This window comes from Desmodus rotundus, chromosome 3 (assembly GCF_022682495.2).
Source record: "Desmodus rotundus isolate HL8 chromosome 3, HLdesRot8A.1, whole genome shotgun sequence".
Classification (NCBI taxonomy): domain Eukaryota; kingdom Metazoa; phylum Chordata; class Mammalia; order Chiroptera; family Phyllostomidae; genus Desmodus; species Desmodus rotundus.
The window spans coordinates 9,700,512-9,724,789 of record NC_071389.1 but is presented as its reverse complement, the minus strand read 5'-3'; the positions used below and the strand labels follow the sequence as shown (position 1 = coordinate 9,724,789).

Below are 24,278 nucleotides of genomic sequence, written 5' to 3'. Positions count from 1 at the left end.
TTGATTTTAGCCACCCCATTCTTGATCCCTGGGGGAAGGAGGGGAGCCAGGGGGCTAGGGAGGGCAGGGAGCAGCACGGTTCCTGCTGGGGGCACTGTCACAGGATGCTCTGTGGGGCTGGCAGAACTCACACCTGGTACTTCATCCACAGGGGCTTCCCTGGCTCCATGACAGATGCCCCCCACACCCCATGGATGGCTGGGGATGCTCACCTGCATTTGCCCTGATACAAGGGCTGCCTCAGCCACCAGCTCATCTCTGGATCCTTTGCAGCCTCAGGGGGCCGTTGCTGTTCCAAGCAGCCCTGTCAGTAAGGTTTGGGGAGGACCTCACTCAGCTTCCTCTGTACAAGCCGCCTTTTCTAGTCCACAAGGAATACAGTACACATTTTGCCCCAGCAATCTGGGGGTGGGAGGAAGCAGCTGATTCTCTTCAGCAAGACATGTTCTCACCAGGTTTATGGGTCCCTTTCTCCTCAGTGTGTGGGCAGAGGCTTTGTATGTCCATCTTTTCCACCTCATCATTCTCTGCGACCCACGGGAAAACTGTGCCTTGTCTGGGCATTTCTCACTATCTCAGGCTCTGTGGGGCCAAGACCTAGGCTCAGTCTCAAAGCTCTCGAGCCATTACGTTTTATTTTCTATCTGGGAATCTAAGTCCCTGTGTCAGGGCCGTGAGAGAAAACAAGTGAAAAGGACAGAGGGGACTCATGATTTCATTCCACAGAAACCCATGGCTCCTACTACGCGCCCGCCCCGCCCCGCTAAGGTAGGTAGGCCAGGACTCAGCCGTGAGCGGAGAGCCAGGAGCCGGCTTTATGGGGCTTTCCAGCTGGTGGACTGGAAACGATCAACAGAGGGAGAAGGAGGGTTCGTGAACCTCTGGGTGTACTGACGCAGCAGTCAAGCCCCTATGTCCCCTTCGGGCTCCAGCGTCACCTCTCTGTTGCCTTTTTCTCAAAGGACAACATGATCGGGGATCCAATTCGTGGGCACACACAGGAACATTGGCCTTGGAAAAATCCTGAGAGCTCCGTCAGGTGTGTGCTGTCCAATTCGACAATGAGTGAATGAGTGAAGGAAGGAAGGACAGCTTGACCTCCCGTACATGGGATACAAAACTTTATTGCTGCTTCTCACAGCAGAACTGGCTTTGCAATGCCGGGACCATCTAGGGATCTTCAGAGGGGACACAGGGGAAGCAAGCGAGCCTCTGTCTGGAAGGTGGTCACCCCTGGGGGGCCAAAATGTCCCCAAGAACTCTTGCTATGCCACACTGTAGGGGGCAGAGCCTCTGGCCAGGAGCTTCCGAAGGGAGCAGATGCTGGGGCGCGGTGGGGCCAGGCTCAGGGCACCATGTGCCACCACTTGGAGGAGAAGGGCTGCCTGCGCACGTTGGTCCCGCAGTGGACCTCCCCGTGCCGGAGGTGGTAGGCGTGGAAGTCATCGATGAAGGTGCAGTGGAGGCCCAGCGGCTCCAGCAGGGCCCGCACCTTCTCCTCCAGGCAGCATCGGCCGTTGATGATGGGCCCAAAGGGCTTGGGGATGCCCAGGTGCTGGCCCAGCACCAGCATGTTCACCTGCGAAGGTGAGATGCCAGGTCAGGGATGGCAGCGTGCCCCCTGCGTCACTATCCCAGCACCCCCTCCCTCTTCTGACCTCAGGAAATAGCAGCCCCACTTCCCAGATGAGGAAACGGAGGCCCACCCGGGTGAAGTGGGCTACCTCAGACCACCTGCCCGTCCAGGACTTTACACCCAAGTCTGTCAGACTCTGGGGGCGGGCTCCTTCCCCACCCACTGCTTTCTGGCCAACTCTGTTACTCAGTTGAGTTCAGCTTAACTGCCACTCCCTGCGTGAAGGTGCCCGTGAATCCCAAACTCTTGTATGTTCCCATAGCTGCAAGCACAGTGCCTGGCACATAGTAGGCACTTAATACATATCTGTTGAATGGATGAATGCGACACCTCTTTTGTAGCACTTTCCATTTATGATAACTTATGCAAATGACCGTTTCCTCCGTTATATTGGGAGGTGAGCTAGTGAGATCGAAAGACCAGGGTTTTGGCTCCAGACCAAAGCGGGTGCCACTCAGCAGCTGTGTGTCCTTAGGCAATCTCTTCACCCCTGTGAGCCTCATCGGCAAAATGAGCCCTACACGTTTCCATTGCTGTGACAATTAGATAAGGACCCTGTGCCGGCACGTAATGGGTACAGATTCAGTCTCAGGGCTCCTGAGTCATTGAAGGGGCTTCTCACTCTGTCACGGCTCAGACACAACCCGCACGGAGTGCCCTGCACTCTTCATTTTTCTGCCTGGGCCTCCCCCACGCCCCCCCTAACCCCCGCTGCAGCATCCTGGGAGAGCCGTGGCTCGTGCGGGGCCTGCTGCCCAGGGCCTCACGCAGTGAAGGCTCAGAGTCAGCCCTCGGCACAGCTGATGACTGCATTCGGGACGCCTTGGCCCCCGGGCTCTCGGGATCGGCTTTCCACCCGGAGCTGGGAGATCTGGCAGGGCTACGCAGGAGGAGAAAGAAATGCTCAGGGCCAAGGACTTTTGTTCGGGGGGGCGAGAGGAGGGTGCCCCTTCCTGCCTTGCTTTGGCCAAGGAACCCTTTATTCCAAATGAAATCCTTTGCAGAGCTTCCGTGCACAGAACAGGAAAAATCTGAACTGCTGGATCAGAGGCACTGCCTTGGAACCCCCGAGCCCTGGGAACCCTGTTTGCAGACCACTGTGCTCCCCACGGAACTGTAACCCCAGCTCCGGCAGGAAGAGGAGGCTGAGGGCCCCAGTAGAACTGGGTGAAGTTGCTGGTATTCTTTGAAGGGGCAGAGTGACAGGGCAGAGAAATGGTAGAAACACAGTCAATGGCGTAGAATGGTGCTTGGGGTCGCAGTTAAAAGTTCTTGACAAAGGTGGGATCGCCCTCAAGCCCGCCCTTCAGATAGGTGAGTGCCAGCCTCGGCAGTGCCAACCTCTCCTCCTCAGGGAGGCCTTCCTGGACCACCCAGTGGCACTTCCTGGCGCTTGGCTCTGCCTGAGAGGCTTTTGGTTGGTGCCTGTCTCCCCCACCCCACTGGTCCCCACCCCACTCCCCCACCTCACTGCTATTTCAGGGGAGTCCCACGCGGGAAGTACTGCAAACAGAGCGTGGGCTCTGCAGCTGGACCCCTGGCTCTGGATCCCCCCTCTTGCCAGCTGTGCATGCTGGTGCCAGAGACCTCCCTTCTCTGCGCCTCATCTGTCAAGTGGGGGTGATGATGGTCTCTGCCCGTGAGATGCCCACGGGGGCTCTGTAAGCCGGTCGGTCTGTGACCATCCCCAGCGGATGAGCAGACGACTGAGTCCCTGCACCCAGAGCCCAGCTGGCCTCGCTCACCCAAGGCCACTGGCAAAGGCGGGCCGCCTCTGGGGGCCACTTCCTCACCATGTTTGGGAAAAAGGCTTCAGCCTTGAAGGTCCCTGTGATGTCCGCACGGAGCTTGAAGAGCTGGGGGATGTCCACGATGTCCCGCTCCGTCAGGCCCAGCTCCCGCTTCAGCACCTCCCGGTTCCAGTCGATGCAGCTCTAGGGGAGGGGCAAGGGGGGGTGCGGTGAGCATGGTCTGGGCCAGCCTAGGCGGGGTGGGGACTGCTGGGGGAGGACCAGGGACAGGGTCAGGAAGGAGTGATGGACACCTGTTCTTCCTTCTTCCCTGCCTCTGTCCCTGTCTTTCCAGCCACTCTGTCACTCCAGCACTTGGCCTCTCTCCTGCCTCTGTCCCTCTTCTTTGGAGCAGTCACCTGTCTTTCCTTACTGTCTCTCTTTTCCACGTGTCACCTTGTGTATTCCTGTAGTGGTGACTGCTTTCCACACTCTTCCTCACACGCACACATTCCCCCACACTCCAGGGCCACTCCCCACGGAGCCGGCATGCAGCCCGAGCAAGGCCCTGCCTCGTGGGCAGGGGGCTGGGGTGGGGGTGTCAGCTCTGCCTGGGCTGTGGGCCTCCGGGGCACCCAGGGCTGGTACCTCCACGTAGGAGTTATGTTCTCTCAACTTCTTGTTTGACAGAATGTCTTTCAGTGTCTGCTGTTTTTTTCCTGTCGTGGAGAAAAAGAAAAAAAATGCAGATGAAGTCAGAGGTCCGCTTCCCTCTGCCAGGCAAGCAGTGGGGACTCGGTTTTCCCACCTGTAAAATGGAGCAGCACTAATTCCTAACACACAGCTTTGTTGTGAAGATCTAGGAGGCAAGTGCCAGTAATAAAATGCTTTATCAGGGTAAGTTCTCATTGAAAGTGCAGCTCTACTCCTTTAAACTCTCTTATCTCCAAAGGGATCTTGTTCACCGAGGGGCAACAGAGGCCAGGGCATTGCCTGGTGCCACACAGCATACTACAGATATTGGATGAAGACTCTCAGCCTCAGAGACTTGTCAGCCTCAGACCCCGGTCTGTGTCTGTGGACTTTACTGAACAAAATAACATTTCATTCTGTGCTCTGGCCGGACTGAACTTTTATTCAGGTCCGCGAACACATCTCGCTTCCTCCTGCCTCTGAGCCTTTGCATTCACTATTCTCTCTATCTGGGATATCTCTCTTCCTCTCATCCCACCACCCTAATTGCCTGGCCAGCTCCTGCTCATCTCTCATGCTCTTGCTTGGTCATTGCCTCCTCCAGGAAGCCTTCCTTGAGCTCCTCCCAGACATCCCCTAAAGCCCCTGTGCTACAGTTGTTTCCTTGGCTCACTTCCCCTGGATGGTGAGCTCCAAGGGCCCTGTTCACACAGAAGCCCCAGCGCTCAGCACAGTGCCTGGTACACAGTAGGTGATCAGAAGACATCTCACACCTGAGTGATTCCATCTGGCAATAGGCGACCACGTGAAGGCAGAGGAAGGTGCCCAAATGGAAGAACGAGGCAGGGCCAACTTACCCGTGATGCCCTTAAACAGCAGAGCCTCGCCGTGACCCTCCTTTAGCTGTTCCTGGAACAGTTTGTAGCAGGACCTGGGACTGGCCAGGAGCAGCCGGAAGCCCTGGAGGCAGAAACACTGGGGTCAGAAGTCAGCTTGGCCATAGGGCTCCCAAGGAAGAGGGCTCTGCGGAGGGTGCAGGGAGTGTGGGCTCAGATCCAGGCAGGCCACCTCCTCCATGCCCGTTCCCCTTGGAGGAGGTGAAATAGAGTCGGGCATGTGAGGTCAGGCCTCCCAGGATGAGTGCAGAGCCGTGCTTGGGAACCCAGGATGGAGGCGTATGGCTTCCTCCAGGCAGCCCCCCAGACTGTACCTTCTTGTGTGCTGGAACGAAACTCAGGAACTCGTCCACGTGGCCCACAAACAGCCAGTCGGAGTAGAGTTTCACAGGGGCCTGCACCCGCTGGGCAGCGAGGAAGTCCTGCAGGGCCTGGTGCATCTCCTGGCTCTTGGCACTGCCCACACAGGAGTAGAGGAGTGTTATGAAGGGTCGGGGGGGGGCTCAGCATGGTGGTCTGGGGAACTGGAGGCTTGGCAAAGGGGTCAGGAAAGGGACTCGGGAGCCTGGGCTGCCTCTATTATGTCCCCTAACAATAGAGGAATTTAGGAATTTTCATCCCAGTTCTATTGGGGAAACTGAGGCATGGAGTCAGTAAGGCAAACAGGACCAGAATTTAGCCTCAGAAAGTGCTGCCTGTTGACGCAGCCTAGACGAGGGCGGGAATAAATATGGGGTTTGGAGCTGACCCCTCCTGAGCTAGTGATCTGTTAGCCGTGTGCCTTGGGGACATTCCTGCGTCTTTTCGAGTTTCAGTTTCTCTTTGCTCTGGCCTCCAAAGTCCTTTGCGATCTAGCCCTTTGCTCTTCCTCTTGCTCAATCTGCTTTAGCCACTCTGGCCTTCTGGAATACACTAAGAGCATCCCTGCCTCAGGGCCTTTGCACATGCTGTTTCTTCTGCCAGGAACCCTCCACCCCGGACCTTTCACACCCACACCCTCCTTGTCATCAGGGCTCAGTCCCATAGCCTCCTCCCCAGAAAGGCCCTCCCCGGTCACCCTAACATAATTCCGCCTTCTCCTCTGCCTCTCCCGTCCTGTTCTCTTCACTGTTTGAAATGATCTCATGTGCTTACTTTCCTGTTCCTCCCCCACTGCTCCCCACTACCATAGTGCAGGGACTTGTCTGTCACGGTCATGGCTGCATTCCTTCCCACCACCGAGCAGAGTGCTCCGTAAATGTTCACTGACCAAAAGGGTGTAAGTGGCAGTGCTAGAAGTTGAACTTGGATCTGTTGGGATCCTAGGCCCCTGTTTCCTGCTCTGTACTTTGACTCCTCTTGCATGCCCTACCGTTTGTTGAGCCCTGTTGGGTTGGGGGTAGGTAGGAAAGGCTTTTGCTCTGGCCTCTGCTTTTCCACAGCATCCCTGGATCCTGGCCACCCCATGGTCCCTCCCTTCCTCACCTGGGGTAACTGCTGTCCCCAATGAGAATCCGGCCCAGTGGGTATCTCTTCTTTCCCACTGTGACTGGGGGGCTCACTTCCAGGTTCCCAAAGGAGTCGAGGTCACTAACGCCCCCCGTTTGGGGGCCTCGAGTCACGTAGCCAAAATCTGGACCCTGAGATGGGAGAAGCACGTGCCAAGGGTTAGAGAACTTAGTCCCTGGGCGAAGAGAGGGTGGGGTCTGAGTTTAGAGACTGACTTGGTCGACTGACTCAGTCACCGACAGCAGCTGGTCCGTAGCAGGTACCATGACTGCGGGGTGTTGAAGGGGACCTGAGTGGGGTGGGTGAGAAGAGGCACGAGCATTTGTGGGGTCCCTCACACCTGCCAGCTGCTTCGTAAACCTAGTTATTAACTCAGGCATGATAACAAACCGGCAGAATACCACTTCCACCTTCATTTTGCAGAGACGATACTAAGCTTGGGGTGGCGTGTGGCTTCCGCGGGTCCCGCGGCCAGTGGGAGGAAGGACCAGGGTTTGAGCTGTCTGCACAGCGAGCTCTCTTGGTCCACACCCTCACCTGGGGCCGGAATGAGCTTCCACGAACAGCTGTGACATCTCCACATGGATCTGCCTGAGAAGGCAGGTGGGCGACACGTCTCTCGCCCCCACATGAGTTTTCTACTGCTGCCATATCAAATCTAGTGCCTTACAACACCACATTTATTTTCTCTCAGTGCTGGAGGTCAGAAGTCTGAAACCTGTTTCCCGGAGCTAAATCAAGGTGTGGCCAGGCTGGTTCCTTCTGGAGGTTCTGAGAGGAGAATCCATTTCCTGGCCTTTTACAGCTTCTTGTAGCCCCCTTGGCTGGTGGCCTCTTCCTCCATCTCCGACCTGTTTCCATCACCCCCGGTCTTTGCCCACCCTGGCCCTCCTTCCTCCCTCTTAAAGGAGCATTATGAATACACAGGGCCCGCCCAGATCATCCAAGATAATCTCCCCATCTCCAGACCCCTAATTTAACCACACCGCAAAGCCCCGTCAGCATCAGCGTGTGGGGACCAGGACGTGGGCGTGTTTGAGGGGCCATCGTTCAGTCTCCGGCACTAGCTCTAGCATTTTAGACCATCTTCGGTCTGTACCCTGGGGCTTCATGGGGGCTGGGGACTTCCTGAGATCAGGTTCCAAATTGTGCCTTTTTCTGACAAGATAAATCATCTCAAGGAGGTCTGTGGTTCTACTGATTTAAAACCCACCATTTCCAAGTCCTGTCCTTCCTTTCTCTCTAAAACCCATGCCAACCTGACTTCCACCCTCGCTGTGTCGTTGAAGCTGCTCTTCACGATCACACAGCTAAACCCGACCGGCGAGGCCCAGGCCTCGTCTTCCTTGCCCACCAGCAGTGTGGAGCCAGCCAGTCACACCCACGCAGTCTTCCTGCACTTGGCCTTCAGGATCCTGTGTACTCTCGGGCCCTATTCACTGCTCCCTCACGGCCCCCTGTGCAGGGGGTTGGCGGGGGGGTGGGGGGGGGTGGTGCCCAGGCCCAGTCCCTGTCTCCTTTTGTTCTCTAGTTCTGCCCCCTCCTTTGGTGACCTCGCCCAGTCCCGGAAAATGCTGTCCACGTGCTGACAGCCCCGAGATCTCTCCCCAGCAGCCACTGCTCTGCCAACCGCAGACATGCATCCGTGGGTCGTCTGACTTCCTACTCCAGTGTTGATAAATAGCTCGCACTTGTCCCAGACAGAACTGCTGACCCCTATTCTGACCCCACCCCCACCACCATTCCTCCCACGGTTCTCCCCATCTCAGGGGACGGTGCCTGCCTGTCCCTAAGGTCAAAGCCAGAGGTCACCTTTGCCCTCTCCCTCAGAGCAGTCAGGACGACCTCACTGGGAGGGCATGGAAGCAGGGACCTGAAGGATGAGAGGCAGCCAAGAGCATTGTAGGCAGAGGGAATGGCACATGCAAAACCAGGAAGGGGGTCAGGGGAGGGGCAGGGAAGGTGACCCTCCATGAGGCTAGAGAAGGAGGTGGGGCTGTTGCCTGTTGATAAGTTTCAGTTTTATTCCAATTCTCTTCCTGAGCGATTTGAGTGGGAATACCACAGACGTACTTGGCTAAGAGGCCACCACCTATGCTGAGGTGTCTGTCTGTCTGGCTGGCAGGGCTCTGGAGGTTCAACTGGTGATGTCAGAGAATCTGGTCTTTGCCACACTTGGAATGTCAAAGTAGCAGAGGAGGCCATGGAACAGAATAAGTAGGACTGAAACAGGAGAAGGGCCTAAGCCTCGGCGCAGCTGGCGGACTTGTCCTGCTGCTCTGCACACGGATCAACCTGGTCCATCACAGACAGACACCGTGAACTTGGCAAAGTCTCTGCTCTGGCCCCACTCAGCACAGGACGGGAAGCGAGACTTGGACAAGTTGCTGTTACAGTTAGGCTTCCTTCCAAAGCCTCCAGTGTGGGCAGGGCCCCTCCCCTTCCCTTGGGGTGCAGAGAGCTCCTTAGCAAGCCATTCATCACAGCCACCCTTGCACCCCCACACTCTCTCCTCCACTTGCCCTGAGCACCCGGAGTCAAGGGCTGTGGGGCTCAGAGTGCAGACCTGGGTGTTCCTGGACAAGCGCAGAGGTGGGGGGGTTAAGAGTGCGCTCACAGAGGCAGGCTGGCCTGGTTTGAATCCCAACTTCTCCCTTCTCTTTCTGGTGACCTTCAGAGAGTGACCTTCAGAAAGCTGCTTTACCCCTCTGAGCCTCAGTTTTTTCATCGATAAAATGGGCCTAGTGACAGCACCTGCATTAAAGCTTGTCAGATGAACGAAATAAGTCAGTGTGTGCTCGGTAAATGCAACTTAAATTCTAAGCTGAGTTTGCACAGACTTGCCAGGCTAGTCAAGGGTGGGTCACCCCACCCCAACCCCCAAATGCTCATAAAGTCTTTGGCTAATGAAGTCACACCTAGGAAATTACCACTCTGATCTTGAACCCCCCCATCCCAGATGGAACCCCCAAAGGCCAGACCCCATCCAAAATACACAGCCTCTCACTGGATGCTGGGGAAGGTTCTCGTCCTGGCCCCACCCCCACCTTGCGGCCCGAGCATCTTCAGTGGAACAAAGACGCCCAAGGCTCAGCTGCGTCCTCAGCAGGACTACCTTGAGGTGAGCTCATGGCTGGAAAGGGCTTTGGGAAACGAAGAGCCGGCTCTCACCACGGTTATAACGAAGTGCCCAGCCCACCTGCACGATCGCTGCTCCCGCAGGAACTGCACCTGTGGAAGCTGGGACACTTGGCCGTAGAGGGGGTGCAGGGAGGCGGGCCACGAAGAAGGAGGCCCCAGGACAAGGGGGTCTCAGTTGCCGGGGCCCCGCCCCTACCTACCAGCAGGCACTTGATGGGGAACTCCTTCAGGCCCCTGTTCCTCGGAGAGTCGAAGACGACAGGCAGCGTCTTGTGCGGGGCTTGGATGTAGCCAATCTCTATCTCGTCCTGCGCAGAGCGAGTGGAAGCGAGGCCCGTGTGCAAGCTGCCTGGGTCTTGACACCCAGTGTGGGGGTGGGGGGCACGAAACCACCCACACTTTCTCCCGCTTGTGGCCAAGGGCAAATTCATGTGGGAGGCTGGACCCCAGGGGGGCGGAGGAAGCAGAGCTTACTGGCAAACATGTTGTGCAACCCTGGAGTGTCCTTCACTCCCAGGCCTGGTGACTGCCCCGGGCCAGGTCCTGGGGACCCGTGGTGAGCAAGCGTGGGCACTGCCCTTGAGGTGAGAGACCCAGGGAGCTGGGGACTTACCACCCCATGTTAGGAGGAGATGGGAGGGAAGGGGGCCTGCAGGAATACAGAGGAGGGGCTGCCTCGGTGGCTGGGAGGCTGGGACAAGCCAGGGAAGGGAGCATTGCTGAGCTGAAGACTGGAGGGCAGGGAGGAGTGGCCCTCCTGTAAAGGGGGACAGGTTAGGGGAAGGATCAGAAAGGAATTGGGTCCAGATCCCACTGTATTCTAGCAGACAGATGCGATGTTGGGCATAAATCACTATTAGGCTGAACCATATGAAATTGCCATCCTGGTAGGTCAAGAATGGTGGCATATCCGCCATTTCATGTGGTTCAGCCTGATTGAGCATAGAGGGAATGATGAGAAAGGAAGGGAGGGCCTTATTTATGTGTGTATTGGCGGGGGGGGGGGGGGCAGTGCATGGCTTAGAAGAAAGAGGGATGAATTCCCGCTGCAGGGATTTGGGAAATTTACTAAGCGGGGGGGGGGGGGGGGGGGGGGGGCTTTCAACCTGGGAGTGGACAGGCCTGCTTTGGACATGGGGATGAGAATGGGGAGGTGGTTGGAGAGGAGGGACAGCATGGGCAGAGGTGTGTGTGTGGGGGGGAGCCGGGTGAAAGGCTTGGAGGGGCAGAGTCCCGAGGCAAGGCAAGGGCGTCGGGAGGAAGTTCAGTGCAGCCCACCACCAATGGCTCAGCCCAGTGCCAGGCGCTGGGGTGCAGAGATGAGTGAGACTCAGGCTCTGCCCTCAAGGAACTCGTGGCTCAGTGGGGGTGCCTGGCATGGAAACAGGATGGTTGGTGCCAAGTGACCTGTGTGGTGGCAGGCTGGCTCGGGGGGTGGGGGCCAGGGGCAGCCAGAGTGGGAGGGCCCTGGACGCAGGCTGAGGAGGAGGAAATGGGAGCCACAGAAGGTGCTGGAGCAGGGGTGTGGCCCTGTCTCGTGGCCAAGCCCAGAAGACCGGTTTGGAGGAAGGGCCACTGGATGGAGCCATTGAGCTCCAGTCTCTAAGCTTTGACTCCTGTCCGGAGGTCGTCAGAGAGGTTTTAAACAAGAAGGTGGCTTTCACCCTGGTGACCATGGTGGGCATGCAGTGGCCCCCCATAAACGTCAGTTGAATCTCTTGCCTGCGTCCCCTTACGCAAGGACTGTGACAGGCTCCTAGCTCCCTGCCCATCTGAGGAAGGGTGGCCGCAAGGCGCTAGCTGGGCTACCTGGAGCCTAGGGCCTGCACGGGGATCTGCTCCCCAAACAGGGCCACGAACCTGCATCCACTGGTCCTCCATGCTCTCCTCCATGGAGCACACAGTCAGCTTGCACTTGGCTTTCTTGGCCAGAGCAGTCAATGACTTCACAAAGTCCTCATTGTCAAATATTCTAGAAAGAGCAGAGAAGAAATTCTTCAGTGTTCTGAATGCAGCAGCCAGTGGCCTCAGCCCAGATCTGAGTGGGCAAGCTGGACCCCTACAGGGTCCCTAGGGGAGGAGCAAGAGCTCGGGCCTGGCCAGAGGTGGGGAGGCGCACAGTGGGTGCTCAGCAGAGGCTTGCTGCCCAAAGGGAGACGCCTGGCTTGGCCTGTCTCTCTGCTCTTTACCAACGTTATATCGTTAAACCCTTGAGATGACAACGCACCAAGTGGGGAGGCCGGTGCTCAAAATCATTCCCCCTTGGGGCCAGCGCTGGAACTCAAACCCAGGCCTCTCTGGCTTCCAGCTGTGCCCTGACTACCAGGTTACACTCTCACCTCCTCCTCCCCTGACGCAACTGGGAGAGGAGAAGGGAGGGATCCCTGAGAGCCCAGCATACTTAATAGGGGCCTCAGACCACAGGCTGGATGCCGATGCTCCCAGAACAGCCCACTCCATGTGCATGGTCCATCCCCAGGTACGTGACCCAACAGTACGAGGTTGGCCAGAAGTGTGCATTGTAGTTTTATTTTATTTTTAAAGATTTTATTTATTTATTGTTAGAGAGAGGGGGAGGGAGGGAGAAAGAGAGGGAAAGAAGCATTGTTGTGTGAAGGAAACATTGATTGGTTGCCGCCCGCATGTGCCCCAACAGGGACTGGCCTGCAACCTGGGCACGTGCCCTGACTGGGAATCGAACCGGTGACCCTTCAGTTTGCGGAACGACGCCCCACCCACTGAGCCACACCAGCATGGGCAAATGTGCATTTTAAATGAGTCCCAGGAGTTTCTGGGGCAGAAGGTCCAGGAGCCAGGCTCTGAGGGTTCCATCTTACAGGTCTAGCCAACTCTCCAGGCCCCCAGGGGATAAAAGCAGCCCTCGGGACAGGACAGGACAGAAGCAGCCATAGCAACGAGCCCTGCCTGGGACTGGTTCCCGAGGAGTCACAGGCCCTCCGCGAGCAGCAGCAGGGATTGCTGTTTTCCCCATTCACACAGCAAGTGCCTGGTGGGCCTGCGGCCAGAACCCCAGGCTCCGGCTCCTGGGCCAGGGCTTCGCCTGTTGTGTCTGCACCCTGCCCCCGCACTCCCCAGCCCCTCACCTGCACACGTACACCTCCTTTGGGGGCTGAGTGTTGGGTGTCATAATCCAGGGGGCCACACGGAAGGCCACACTATCTTGGAACACCAGGGCGTTGGGGAGATACTGCAGGAAGAGGGGCAGGGAAGGGGCTGTCACAGAAGCCAGGGCCCAACTCCTACCACCCCTCCCCTGCTGGGCTTTGCCCCCTCCCCGCTGGGCCACTGCTAGGAATCCCGGGCACCATCCTACTGCTGCCACCTCAGCCTACCGGGTTGGACGTGTCCAGCAGGGAGATGGTGAGGGAAATGAGGCCCGGGAAGTTGGCGTCCGGGAATGCAAGGCCCTCCACGTAGAAGTCTGTGCTGTGCTGGCCGCCCGGGAGCTCCAGGGGGTGAGAGGGCTGCTGGGGCCCCAGGATAGCCCTGTACCCGGAGGGCTGTTTGCCCCCTTGGAGAGAACAGGGGAGGCTCAGGTGTGCATCCTAACATCTTAAGACCCTGTCTTCTCCTGGGCCTGTGATGCCTTCTCAGGGCCCCCACACATCACCCCTGAGGGCCCCTCACAGCTAAACCTGGCTGGAGCCTCCCCTTAGGCGAAAGGGACTGAAGCCTCACCTGGGACATATCACCCCACCCCCAACCCGGCCTGGGGGTCCAGGAATGGAGTGAGGGGAGTGCCTGAGCCACTTCCAACTTGATAGGAAGTCTAATACACATTGTTCATTCATTCATTCATTCATTCCTGAGCACCTGCTCACAGCTGACACCTGGGAAGACCAAGAAGACAGTCACTGTCTCGGTCCCCAGGCAGTGCACAGTCTCCTGGGTGAGTAGGAAGGTGCAGACAGTCAAAATCCCAGGTGGTAATAAGTGTTGTGATGGAGGGAAGCCCAGAGGGCCAGGGAAGGAGTTGGCATGTCACCAAACTAACGTTTAGAATGTAAGTCAGATCAAGCCATGTCTCCACACAAAACTCTCAGATAGCTTCTCCCCAGTCCCTCCACCGAGAGGCCAAAGTCATTCCGTGCCTTCCAGATCTGGCCCTGCCCCTCCACCCTTTCCTCTCCACCCCCACCTGCCGCCGTAAACCATGCACACTGCGCTCCAGATGCGTCGGGCTCCTGCGTCCCTCAGCCCACGGGCGCTGTCCTGCCTCCAGACCTTTGTACTTGCAGCACCCTCTGCCTGGAATGTCCTTCCCCAGGTGTCTCCATGGCTGTCCCCACACACCTCCTTCTGCTCAAATGACACCTTATGGGGGACACTGGCCCTGACCGTCCTCTCCCCCGACCCCTGGCTCCACCCCTCACCCACATCCCCTTCCCTGTACCATTCTTCCACGTAACATTCAACGCCATCTGATACACTAAGTGTTTTACACATCATCTCTCCCAACCCTCTGAGACAAAGGCAACACCAGGACGGGGACTTTGGTGTGGGCTCTGCACGCGGCCTCACACCTAGAACTGAGCCTGGCGCTCCCTTAGCAACAGGTGCTGGTGAGCCGCTGAGAAGTCGCTGGAGGCTTTGATCAGCAGGATGTGGGAGAACAGTGATAACCTAACACACGCAGCCGGCTTGGATTCAAGAATCTCCTTAAATAAGAGCCGTGTGTGTGAGAGTGTGTGTGTGAGAGAGAGAGACAGATAGACACACACACACACACACACACAAACGGTTACAGATGACAACTATTCCTGGGAGGGAAGTCATTTCCTTCTCAGAGCCCACTGGTTCCAGGTGCCGTCTTGTGAGTCTGCATTCTGTCTCTGTCCTTTCTAGGAGGAGGGCACAGAGACATTCCATCTTGCTCACTGCTCTATCCTCAGTTCCTAGAACCTGGCACATAGTAGGTGCTCAGGAATTATTCCCCAAATTGGGTGTGCAGGGGTTGTGCCTATGGCGGGGGGGCAGAGAGGAAACATCAAAATCATGGCCAAGGTCAACTCACGACTGGCTTGAAACACTCGGACTTTGTCCATCTCGGACTTGGCCACGTGGAGCACCAGCTGATGCTTGGCGAAGAAGTCCCTGGGTGTCTTTGTGCTCAGAGTCACCAGGGACATGTCCTGCAGGTCTGGGACGAGAAGGCGTGGCCTGAGACGCAGGCCTGAGACCCTGCGCTCCCCAGCTCCAGACCACCCCTCACCATGTCGCCTGGTTTTGTTTTCTTTATGCTCTTTCCAGTATTTACATGATGTTTCTCATTTTGGAGTGAAAGCCAATCAGGTGTGTGGTTTTCTCCCACTAGGACGAGCTTAGGATGTAAGCTTGGGACCCTGTTTATCTTATTCACAGCTCTGGCCCAGGTGCTCAGAACCTAGAAAACCTAGAAGCACCTAGAATGATCAGCACATGGCAGGTGCCTGATGTTATTTGTGGAATGAATAAGTGGAAAGGTTTCTCCCCTGGGCCTGAGCAGGAAGTGAATGAAGTTTGCGAACCAACTAGAATAATGGCTGACAAAGGTGTGGGTAGAGCCAAGCTGGACAGTAGCCGCAGTCTGGACAGTAGCCACGGGGCTAAGGGTGCTGGGGTTGGTGGGGTTCGAACCCTGGATCTGGGCAGGTTTAGGGGAGTTATTTCAGCTCTCGGAGCCTGTTTCGTCATCAGTAAACAGGGCTAAGAGCAGTGCCCACGCAGAGGGGAGAGTGAGGTCATCCACACAGAGTACTTATTACAGCGCCGGCGTCTTGGGAGTGCCCACAAAGGCTGCCAGCCGTGTGATTGTCACTGTGTGCCGGGCACCGTGCCGAGGCTGCCCCCTGACTTCGGGCCAGGCCGGCTGCATGCGTCTGTTCCTATGCTTTTCAGGAGGGCCGCAGCTGCCCCCCTACCTGGCCGACCTCACCCCTTAGTGCCCTTCTCCACAGCAGGTGGCAATGTGCCTTCCACCCTGGCCACACTTTAGAGGTGTGCCAGCGGAGGTCCTGCCCGCACCACCATCCACATGCCCCTAAACCGGGCCTGGTGTCAGGATGCCCAGGTTCAAATCCTGAACCTGTGGCTTACTAGCTGTGTGACCTTGAGTAAATTGCTTAACTTCCCCATGCCTCGGTCTCCCCTTCTGTAAAGGGGAGAGTACATGCTTCCTAGCCTCGTGTCAAAGGGTCGAATGAATTAATAATTCTGAAGTGGTCAGAGCAGTGCCCGGCATACAGCCGGGCCTCAGGGAAGCGGTCATCAGACTTTCATTTTGAATTGGTTCAGGACCAGGTTTGACCCAAGAGCAGAAGTTCGGGTTGGGCAGCAGTCTGAGGTGTGGAAACTGGGGCCTGGAGGAGGCGCCAGGCTCACTCGATGTTGGTCCTAATTCTTCTCTGGCTGCTTGTGTCCTTGGGCAGGTGAATTGCCCTCTCGGGACCCTTGTCCATTCCTTCTCCTGTATGATGGACACGCTCACAAGAACACGCTTCCAAAACCCCCAATTGCTGAGGGCGCTTCCAAGGCTCAGGACAAAGGCCTTTATAAAAAGATGGAGCTCTATTCCCTTAGCTCTCGGGGTCTTTACCTTCTCTATCACGCACCCGGTCATCCATGCAGTCCCTGGAGGAAGATTTCGGGTTGTCTTTGTCACAGTTCACCAGCAGGATGGCGCCTTGTCCGCGGGGGCCCCAGGTCCAGGTCCTCTGTGGATGCCCAGCAGAGATGGGGTACATATAAGAACCTACGCATGTCCCTCTGACCCCCTGGGGAAGCACAGCCACCTGTTCCCAGCATCTCAGGGGCCTCAAACAGTTTGTACATCTTGAAATTCTTTGGTCCCCAAGGGTGGATTTTTGCCTTCCCTTCAAGTCATAAGCAAATCCACCAAAAATCCAATTCATCCATGTAACACAAGGAGCCCACGACAGTAAAAAGACTTTTAGCAGCTTTTAAAAAGTGTTGGATTGGCAAACCAAACTGCACTAAATACTTGTACAAAGATTCTAATCTAAATAGTTACTCTTATGTGAACTCTTAATTACTCACCAAAGTACGGGCACTATTCTTAGCAGCCAGATACTGCCTGTCTGACAATTACAGCAAATTAAGCAGCCCCTCCTAACAGCGATGACGCCTCCTGTTGGTAGGGGAGTGTCTGCCTCCCGGGGAATGACTGCGTTTGGGGTGGGACTTAGGGAAGACAAACTCCACTCCCAGAGTTGGAATTCTTCCCCCACTTTGGACAGACCTAACAAAGGCATCTTCATTCTGCGGCAAGTCATAGCTCCCTAAGGGGCACTCAGCACAGGATTGTGCAGGCGGCTTTGAGGCTTCAGGGACGCCCTGAGGTTTATCCATGGACCACGGCTCAGCCTACTCCTCACCCACAGACACCACCTCCTCTTTCTGTAACGCGCATCCCTTGCCCCCACCTGGCTCCTTCCTCCCCCACCACCCTCTGCCCTTTCTTCCTTTCTCCATTATTCACACCACACGGGCAGCACTGAGGGAATCTCTCCCACTAGTCCTTAAAGCCCGGGGTAGGGGACTTTTGTGCCAGAGTGGAGACCCGCCTGCAAATTTTCTCTGTTGTGCATTAGCTGGGTGATTGTAGTTTCCAGTTTGTAGAGCAACACGTTCTCTGAACTCACAACCAGTGAAAATCTGGTTTTATAAAAGAATTGGGAAATATGTGAACGAAAATGGTAATGGTGATTTTAACATCCTTCTTTTTCACGTTCTTCCTAAATTGCGTCTTTCAGTTAACACGGGATGTGTAAAACAGAGCGCCATCCATCTCATTACCACCAGGGGGCGCCAGAGGATAACCCAGCAGATAATCCAGCTGTGTTACGGGACATTCTTTTCTGGGTGTCCGTCAAGGTTGAGCATACCTGGTTTTTCTTGGCTTTGGTCGGCTTCATTTTGCCAGTGCGGGTGATGTCCGCGCTCAAGGAGATTTCTGAAATCCCACCAAGTAAGAGGAGAGGGTTGGTAAGGGTACAGGGTTGGGGCACTCAGCCTGGTCCCAAAGGACAACCCTTTCCCCAGGACACTGTCTACACCAAGGCCCCCCTTTCTCCCCTTCAGAGGAGACAGAGGCTCAAAGACACCCTTTGGTCCTCCCCTCCCCCCAAGAAGAAGTCTGACTGCAATTCAGACAGCAGATAGAGTGGGGCTTCTGACCACACTTACTGCCCTTGGAGGAGGGCCACGCCACAGCTGTGGCACCAGCCGGACCCTGCGTGTCCGGCCACCTTCGGGATTTCAGGAAGAATTCCCGGCCACAGCCCCCCGAGATGTTTGGTGTGAAGCCCCTGCAGGGACGCCTCCCCGGGCTGTCAAAGGCCTCTGGCCCCAGCAACCTTGGGGTGGGGGGTGCAGTGGTTACGTCAGCCCCATCTGGCGCTTTATGATGTGTACCGTGACTGCCCTGGACACAGATCAGGTTCCCCTGCATGCCCCCGCTATCCGAGTGGCATGGCCGAGGAAGCACACGTACTTCCAATTCTGCCTCCCTCACCAGAAACATGGCTGCACGGTCCTCCCAGTGACAGAGAGCTGTGACTTAGGGCCCTTGGGGCTCACAGTGTGAGGCCGGCCCAGCCTCGCCCTTTTAACCACATCCACAGCCACGGGTTAGCGAGGGGCCAGGGCAGTGTCGTGCTCAGTGGCCAGGACTTCCCTGCTCTTTAACTAACTGGCTGAGGGACCTTGGGCAAGTCCACGTACCTCTGGTGCCTCCGTTTTCTCATCCGTAAAATGGGATAATAGTACCAATTTCGTTGGATTGTTGTAAGGTTTACAAGTACTCTTAGCACAGTGCCTGGTATAGAGTTACTGCTTTATTATTATCATTATTATCATTAAAATGTGCATTGATGATGTAAATGTATATTAATAAATGAAAATCATTAATGAAATGAAAGCTAAAGCTTTCACAGGCCGTTCATGTATTTAATGCACATTTAAATAATAATCATAATGTCATTATATTATTGTTCAGGATGAGGTCAAGTTAAAAATATACCCATTTAAAGAAGACTATTAAGTCAGTAGGAGTCCAGGCTGATCACTGATAAGGCAAAACCGGTGACTCTGGGATATGAATGAGGGAACCTGGGGGCACCGGCCTAGTACTGCATAAGGCGGTGTCATCGTCTACTTTTTTCTTATGAGTAGTTGGTCAGAAAGCCATAGAGGCTCACATACCCAAAAATCCATGTACCACTTCCTAAGCCGAGAAACAAAATATTAGAACGAAATCGAAGCTCCCTGCAATAATCCCCTCTCCCCAGCACTGACTGGGACCATGAACTACCAGGTGTGGCTGGCCAGAAATTGTCCTTTTCCTCTGCTCGTCTGAGTAAGCGCCAGAGTGTGGTTTCTCCTGGAGAAAGGCTGTGTGTGAGGGGACGAGGGGTGGTGCTCCAGGATCCTGGCCACTTACCCACCCCGGTGACGTAGAGCAGGGCTTGGACTGGGTCGGTCTTGGGTCCGTAGTATGAAATCTGAACCTATAGAACAAACCACTAATGACTTCTCTTAGTCATTCAACAAACACTAACTGGCCCCTACTATGTGCCAGATTGAGACCTGATGCTGAGGAGACAAGGGAAGGACAAGAAGTCTCAACTGCTAAGAAGCACCCCGCCTGTGGGAGCAGAGGGGTATGCATGGATGAGGGTTCTATGGGAGCCCAGAAATGGGGGGCTCACACTGCCTGAGTGTGATAGGAAGCTACACTCTGAGGCACATCTTGTAAGAGGAGCAGCTGGGGACGTGGCGGAAGAGGCATTAGAGGGACGGTGCTGGTGGTGATAAGCCACAGCTACTGGCTCCAGCCAAGCAGAAGAGGCAAGTGAACCTTGGAAAGGCTGGAGCCTGAGCTCTCTGAAGATCTGGGGAGCAGGATATTTGGGTGGGTGGTGGTCCCTTCAGGGCAGGTGCTGTCCTGAGTAAGAAACACCAGCCGCCATTGCCCAAAGTTCAACAACAACAAAAATTCCAGAAAAGATGCATCTGATTGGCCCAGCCTGGCCAGAGGAGGGCGGAGCATCAGGATTGACAATTCTAAGCAAAATAGCAGAGGGAAGTGCCCCAAAGCAAATCCAAGGAGCAGCCAAGGGAAGACCAGGGGCTCCTGAGGGGACATACTGCGATGTTGGATCTGCTCTAGAGATAGTGGGGATCCAGAGAAATGTCACAGCCACCGTCATCCTGTGCCTGGACCAAGCCTCTAGTCCAGTGCCTGCACCCAATCTGCTCCCTGCACTGCAGCCAGCGGGGTTGTTCTAACACACAAGTGCAGCCTCGTTACTCCCGGGACAAAATGGTTTCATTGGCTTCCTGTTGCCTTCACAAAATGAGGTCCCTGATGCCAAGCCCTTTAATATCAGCTTTCTCTCCCACCCACCTCCCTCTCCACTCTCCTTTCTTGCCATACAGGTCTTCCCCAGTTTCCACAACATGTGTCTCACCCTCTCCTCACCCAGAGTGAGCACGCAGGTCACATCTGCTATGCAGAGCTCCCACTCTTCTTGGGTGGGTCATTCATACCATCCTTCAACTTGCCACTTCTCCCAGGAAGTTTTCCCTGATTGCACCTCCCCCAACTTGCTGTGATACCCAATCTCTGTGCTCCTGGAGCAGGCAACAGTTTTCTGCCCCAGGGGGCAGCCTGCTTGGCCTGTCCTGCTAGGAACAAGGGGTCATTGGCCCAGTTGTCCGTGGAAACCCCAGAGGTTCCTATTGGCATCTACAGACAATGAGGGTGCAGTGGTAAATGGTGGTGCCCCAAAAGATATTCCTAATCTCAGGAATCTGTAAGTGTGACCTTATTTGGAAAAAATCCTTACAGATGCAAATAAGGGTCTTGAGATGAGATCATCATGGATCACAAAAGCAGCCCTTGGACGCAATGATGAGAGCAAGGCCCAGGGAGACTGGACAGGCAGAGCAGGAAGCAGTGTGACCATGAAGGTCGAGATGGGAGTGATGAGGTCCCTTGTCTAGGAACGCCAACAGCCACCAGACGCTGGAAGATGCAAAAACCTGCTCCTCCCTGATCCTCCGGAGGGAGCACGGCCCTGCCGACCCCTGGATGTCAGACTTCGGGCCTCCAGAACTGCCGGAGAGGGCAGCTCTGCTGCGCTAAGCTGACAGTTGTGGTCGTTTGTGACAGCAGCCACAGGAAACCAAGTCCGGCAGGTGGCATGGACCCGAGTCCCCGGGGCTGCCTGGCTGCAGCTCCACAGCACCAGCATCTGTAACCACTCACCTGAAGAGTAGCCGATGACCTCACCCATGGGTTCGAAGCCCCCTAAAGGCTGCACCCTCACCTGTCTTGTTTACTTCTGTACCTCCAGTGCCTGGCAGTGCTCAGCATGTGGTAGCTGATTGTCAAACATTTGCTGAGTGGATGAATTTCATCAAAACCCTAGCCCAGTAACCCCCTGGCTTCCCTATATTGTCTGCGGGGACGCTATGACTGGGATGGGCCATCATGAACTTCCTCAGGGAGACGCAGGCCCTGCCAGGGTGGGGCCCTGGGTCAGTGCAGGGCAGACCGTGGGGAGCTGAGCTGCTGAGACCACTGGCCTCCTCCCTGAGAGCCACCACCCCACGGCTGCCACACTCACCTTCTGGTCACCTGTGCTGCTGCTGGCGGCCCTCACCGTCACGCTCACCTCCAGCCCAGGGGCCAGCGGCCACTTGGAGGAACCTGTGGGATTCCTCTTGGCTGGAGGGCTGGGGACGACGTCCACGACCACTCCTGGGGAGGCTCGGATGCCGAAGGTCGTGCAGCCCTCGGGGGCAGAGCTGGAAGACAGAGATGGGGAGCACAGGGAGGCAGGGTGAGGCAGAGCCTGGCCCGCCATTGCTGTCCCAGCATTGTTCCTTCCCCCCCAAGTGTCACCACCAGATAGCTTCAGTCCGACCCAGACCATGGAGGGTTGTTGGGAGGCTGTGAGAAACGGAAAATAGCCCCTGACCTAGAGGGCTTGCGCTGGACCTAGGGAACGGGCAGAGGGATGTGCACACCAAAGACAAACACACGATGTGTGCACAGAACGGTGTGCACCCCTGGAGGCTTCCTGCACACAGGCACATACACACGTGTGTGCACACACACGCACACACTCAGGGCTGTGCCTGTTCAGGGACTGCACAGACCCCTGCTGCTGGAGCAGCAGCAGCCCAGTACGCTGCAGGACCGTCTCCCACAAAACTGCTGGGTCTGGTCAACACAGGTGGTGCCGGCTGGCAGCTGCGGGGTCAGGGAGGGGAGGGATGGTACAAAAAAGAGAAAAACTAATGGACATGGACAGCAGCATGGTGGTTGTGGGGGAGGGGTGGAGGGAGGCGGAGGAGAGTGTAGGAGGGATAAATGGGGAAGGAAGGAGACGCGACTTGGGGCGGTGAACACACAACACAGTACACAGACGACGTGTTGTAGAATGTGCACCTGAAACCTGTATGGTTTTGTTAACCAGTGTCACCCCAGTAAATCCAATAAAAAGGAATAAAAGTACATATCCTTGTTTTTATCCTCACCAGAGGACGTGCCTATTGATTTTAGAGACAGGGAAAAGGAGGGAGAAAGAGAGAGAAACATTGAATGGTTGCCTCCCGTATGCACCCCCACTGGGGAATGAACCCACAACCTTTTGGTGTACAGACAGTGCTCCAGCCAACTGAGCCACACGGCCAGGGCCAGAGCAGACTCTCCTTGTAACTTCCAGTAGCCTCTGGAGGTAGCACCAAGAACCTGTGCCCCACACGAGTGACATCATCTCTCCCACTCCTGCACCCAACATTCCCTTACCCATGACCACCCATGAGTCTGCAACACCCTCACGTTCAGGGGCACATGCAACCCTCCTGGGAAAGGAGGACCACTCTGCAGGATGGCTGGCCTGCATTTTATCATTTAATCCTCACCACAATCCAGCAGGGTGGCTGTTGATTTTCCCATTTTACAGATGTGTAAACTGAGGCTCAGACACACTAACAGACTTGTTCGTGCTCCTCACTGCCACCCTGAGTGGTCTCCTATTGAGCAGGAGAGCCTGGGAGGACGAGAAGCCCATGGCTGGCAGCTTTGGAACAGCCCCCATCTTCCGTGGGTGGCACCTCCTGCACCCACCACCAACTCTGGGCCTTCCCCACGCCCCGTGGAAGCTGCATGAACTCCACCAAGCAGGCAGCCGTGCCCAGCAAGGCCAGCCCCACAGCACCCGGAGGCAGTGTGTGCTGGGGAGGCAGGCGAGGTTAGGGTCAGACAGTCCTGGCTGCCGATCTCCTGGCTTTGACAACTTTAATTTGTGTGGCCTCGGGTGGATGCTTTCACTTCTCAAAGCCTCAGGCTGCTCATCTCTAACATGGGCACGATGACTGTGCTGAGCGTGAGGGGTTTCTGTGAGCATCAGAAGTCACGACGAGGGGCCTGGTGTGTGGTCCTGCCCCAGCCCCAGCCTCAGCGTCACAGAGAGCCCTCCACAGGCTTCCACGTTCACCTCAGGCCAGCAGGAGTTTGTTTGAATGTAATCAATGCAGATCCCGGTCCAGGGAGGGCACTTTCCAGAGAGTGAAACACACTAGCAGAGTTGTAACCACAGCTCTGGAACAGGCGCCCGCACACGTGTGGTCTGTCCCTGCCTCCGTGTCTGTCACTCTCGGGGCTCCAAGCCCGGTGACAGAAGGCACAGCCTGAGCAAAGGTGAGGAGGCATGTGTGTGCTGGGGGTGGGGTGGGGGGAGGTCAAGCTGGCCGAGCTGCTGAGGAGGGGGTGCCGACCCAGCTGTGTTTTAGGGAGAGAACAGAGGCTCAGTTGCCCAAGGCCGCCCAGCTAGCCAACCGCGGGGCCAGGGCTCCCACCTCAGCCTCGACCACAGCAGAGCCCATCTCATCACACCCGCGCTGTTACACACCCATGGCGGGAGGCTTGGTGGAGGGGTGGGACGTAACTGACTGCACCAGGAACCAGCTATGCATGGGCCATGGAGTCCAGGGTCTGGCCTTGCTTCCAGGGCGCACTTGCTGTGCGATCTTAGGCAAGTCACAGACCCTCTCTGAGCTCCCACGGCCTCAGTGGCAACACTTTAATTGCGGTGAGGCCCCCAGGGAACTCCCTCTTGTACATGGCAAAGAACCTGTTGCCCTGAGCAGCACGACCCAGGGCCACTCAGGTGTTCTCTTTCCAGCCTGTCTCCCAGCAGCAGCTACAGAGGCTGGAGCCTGCAGCCTGACCCAGCCCACGTCCTGTGTCGGCTGAGCCTGTTCGCCCAGCATCACCAGACCTGCTCCCGCCCCCAGGATGCCCCCTGCTCACCCGTAGACATCTAGCTGCATCTCGGTGCCCAGCACACATACGGCATAAGTGGGCTGCTCTGGGGCCACATGGACCACTGTCCCCTGGGCCATAGTTCACCAGCTGGTCCCTGCGGCTGAAGGGAGCCCCGGGCAGTTCCTTTATACGGCCCAGCTGAGGCCATGAGTCAGCAGCACCTGTGGTTTGTGGCTCAGTGGCCAGCCCCTCCCTACTCAGGTCCAATGCCTGTGCTCTCAGCTCCTCCTCTGCCCCAGATCTGCCCCTGACCCCATGGGTGTTGGTGCCAGAATCAGTGGCAGGCTGGCTCTGTCAGTTTCCCATGAAGGGCGGAGGGCTCGCGTAGCCCAGGG

General features: G+C 56.4%; 1 protein-coding gene across 1 annotated transcript; it reads right to left on the bottom strand.

Moving 5' to 3' along the window:
• Positions 1–1,133: 1,133 nt before the first annotated feature.
• On the bottom strand, positions 1,134–24,033 carry PADI4 (peptidyl arginine deiminase 4). The gene is made up of 16 exons (XM_024554719.3): positions 23,929–24,033; positions 21,236–21,416; positions 19,045–19,111; positions 17,489–17,556; positions 16,180–16,297; positions 14,620–14,745; positions 12,938–13,116; positions 12,689–12,792; positions 11,445–11,556; positions 9,785–9,892; positions 6,420–6,574; positions 5,270–5,411; positions 4,917–5,019; positions 4,015–4,085; positions 3,430–3,570; positions 1,134–1,579 (listed from the first exon to the last, which is right to left on the bottom strand). Exons 1-16 carry the CDS (start codon positions 24,018–24,020, stop codon positions 1,346–1,348), a joined length of 2,001 nt encoding a protein of 666 aa, XP_024410487.2. The 5' UTR covers positions 24,021–24,033; the 3' UTR covers positions 1,134–1,345.
• Between the last annotated feature and the right edge of the window lie 245 nt (positions 24,034–24,278).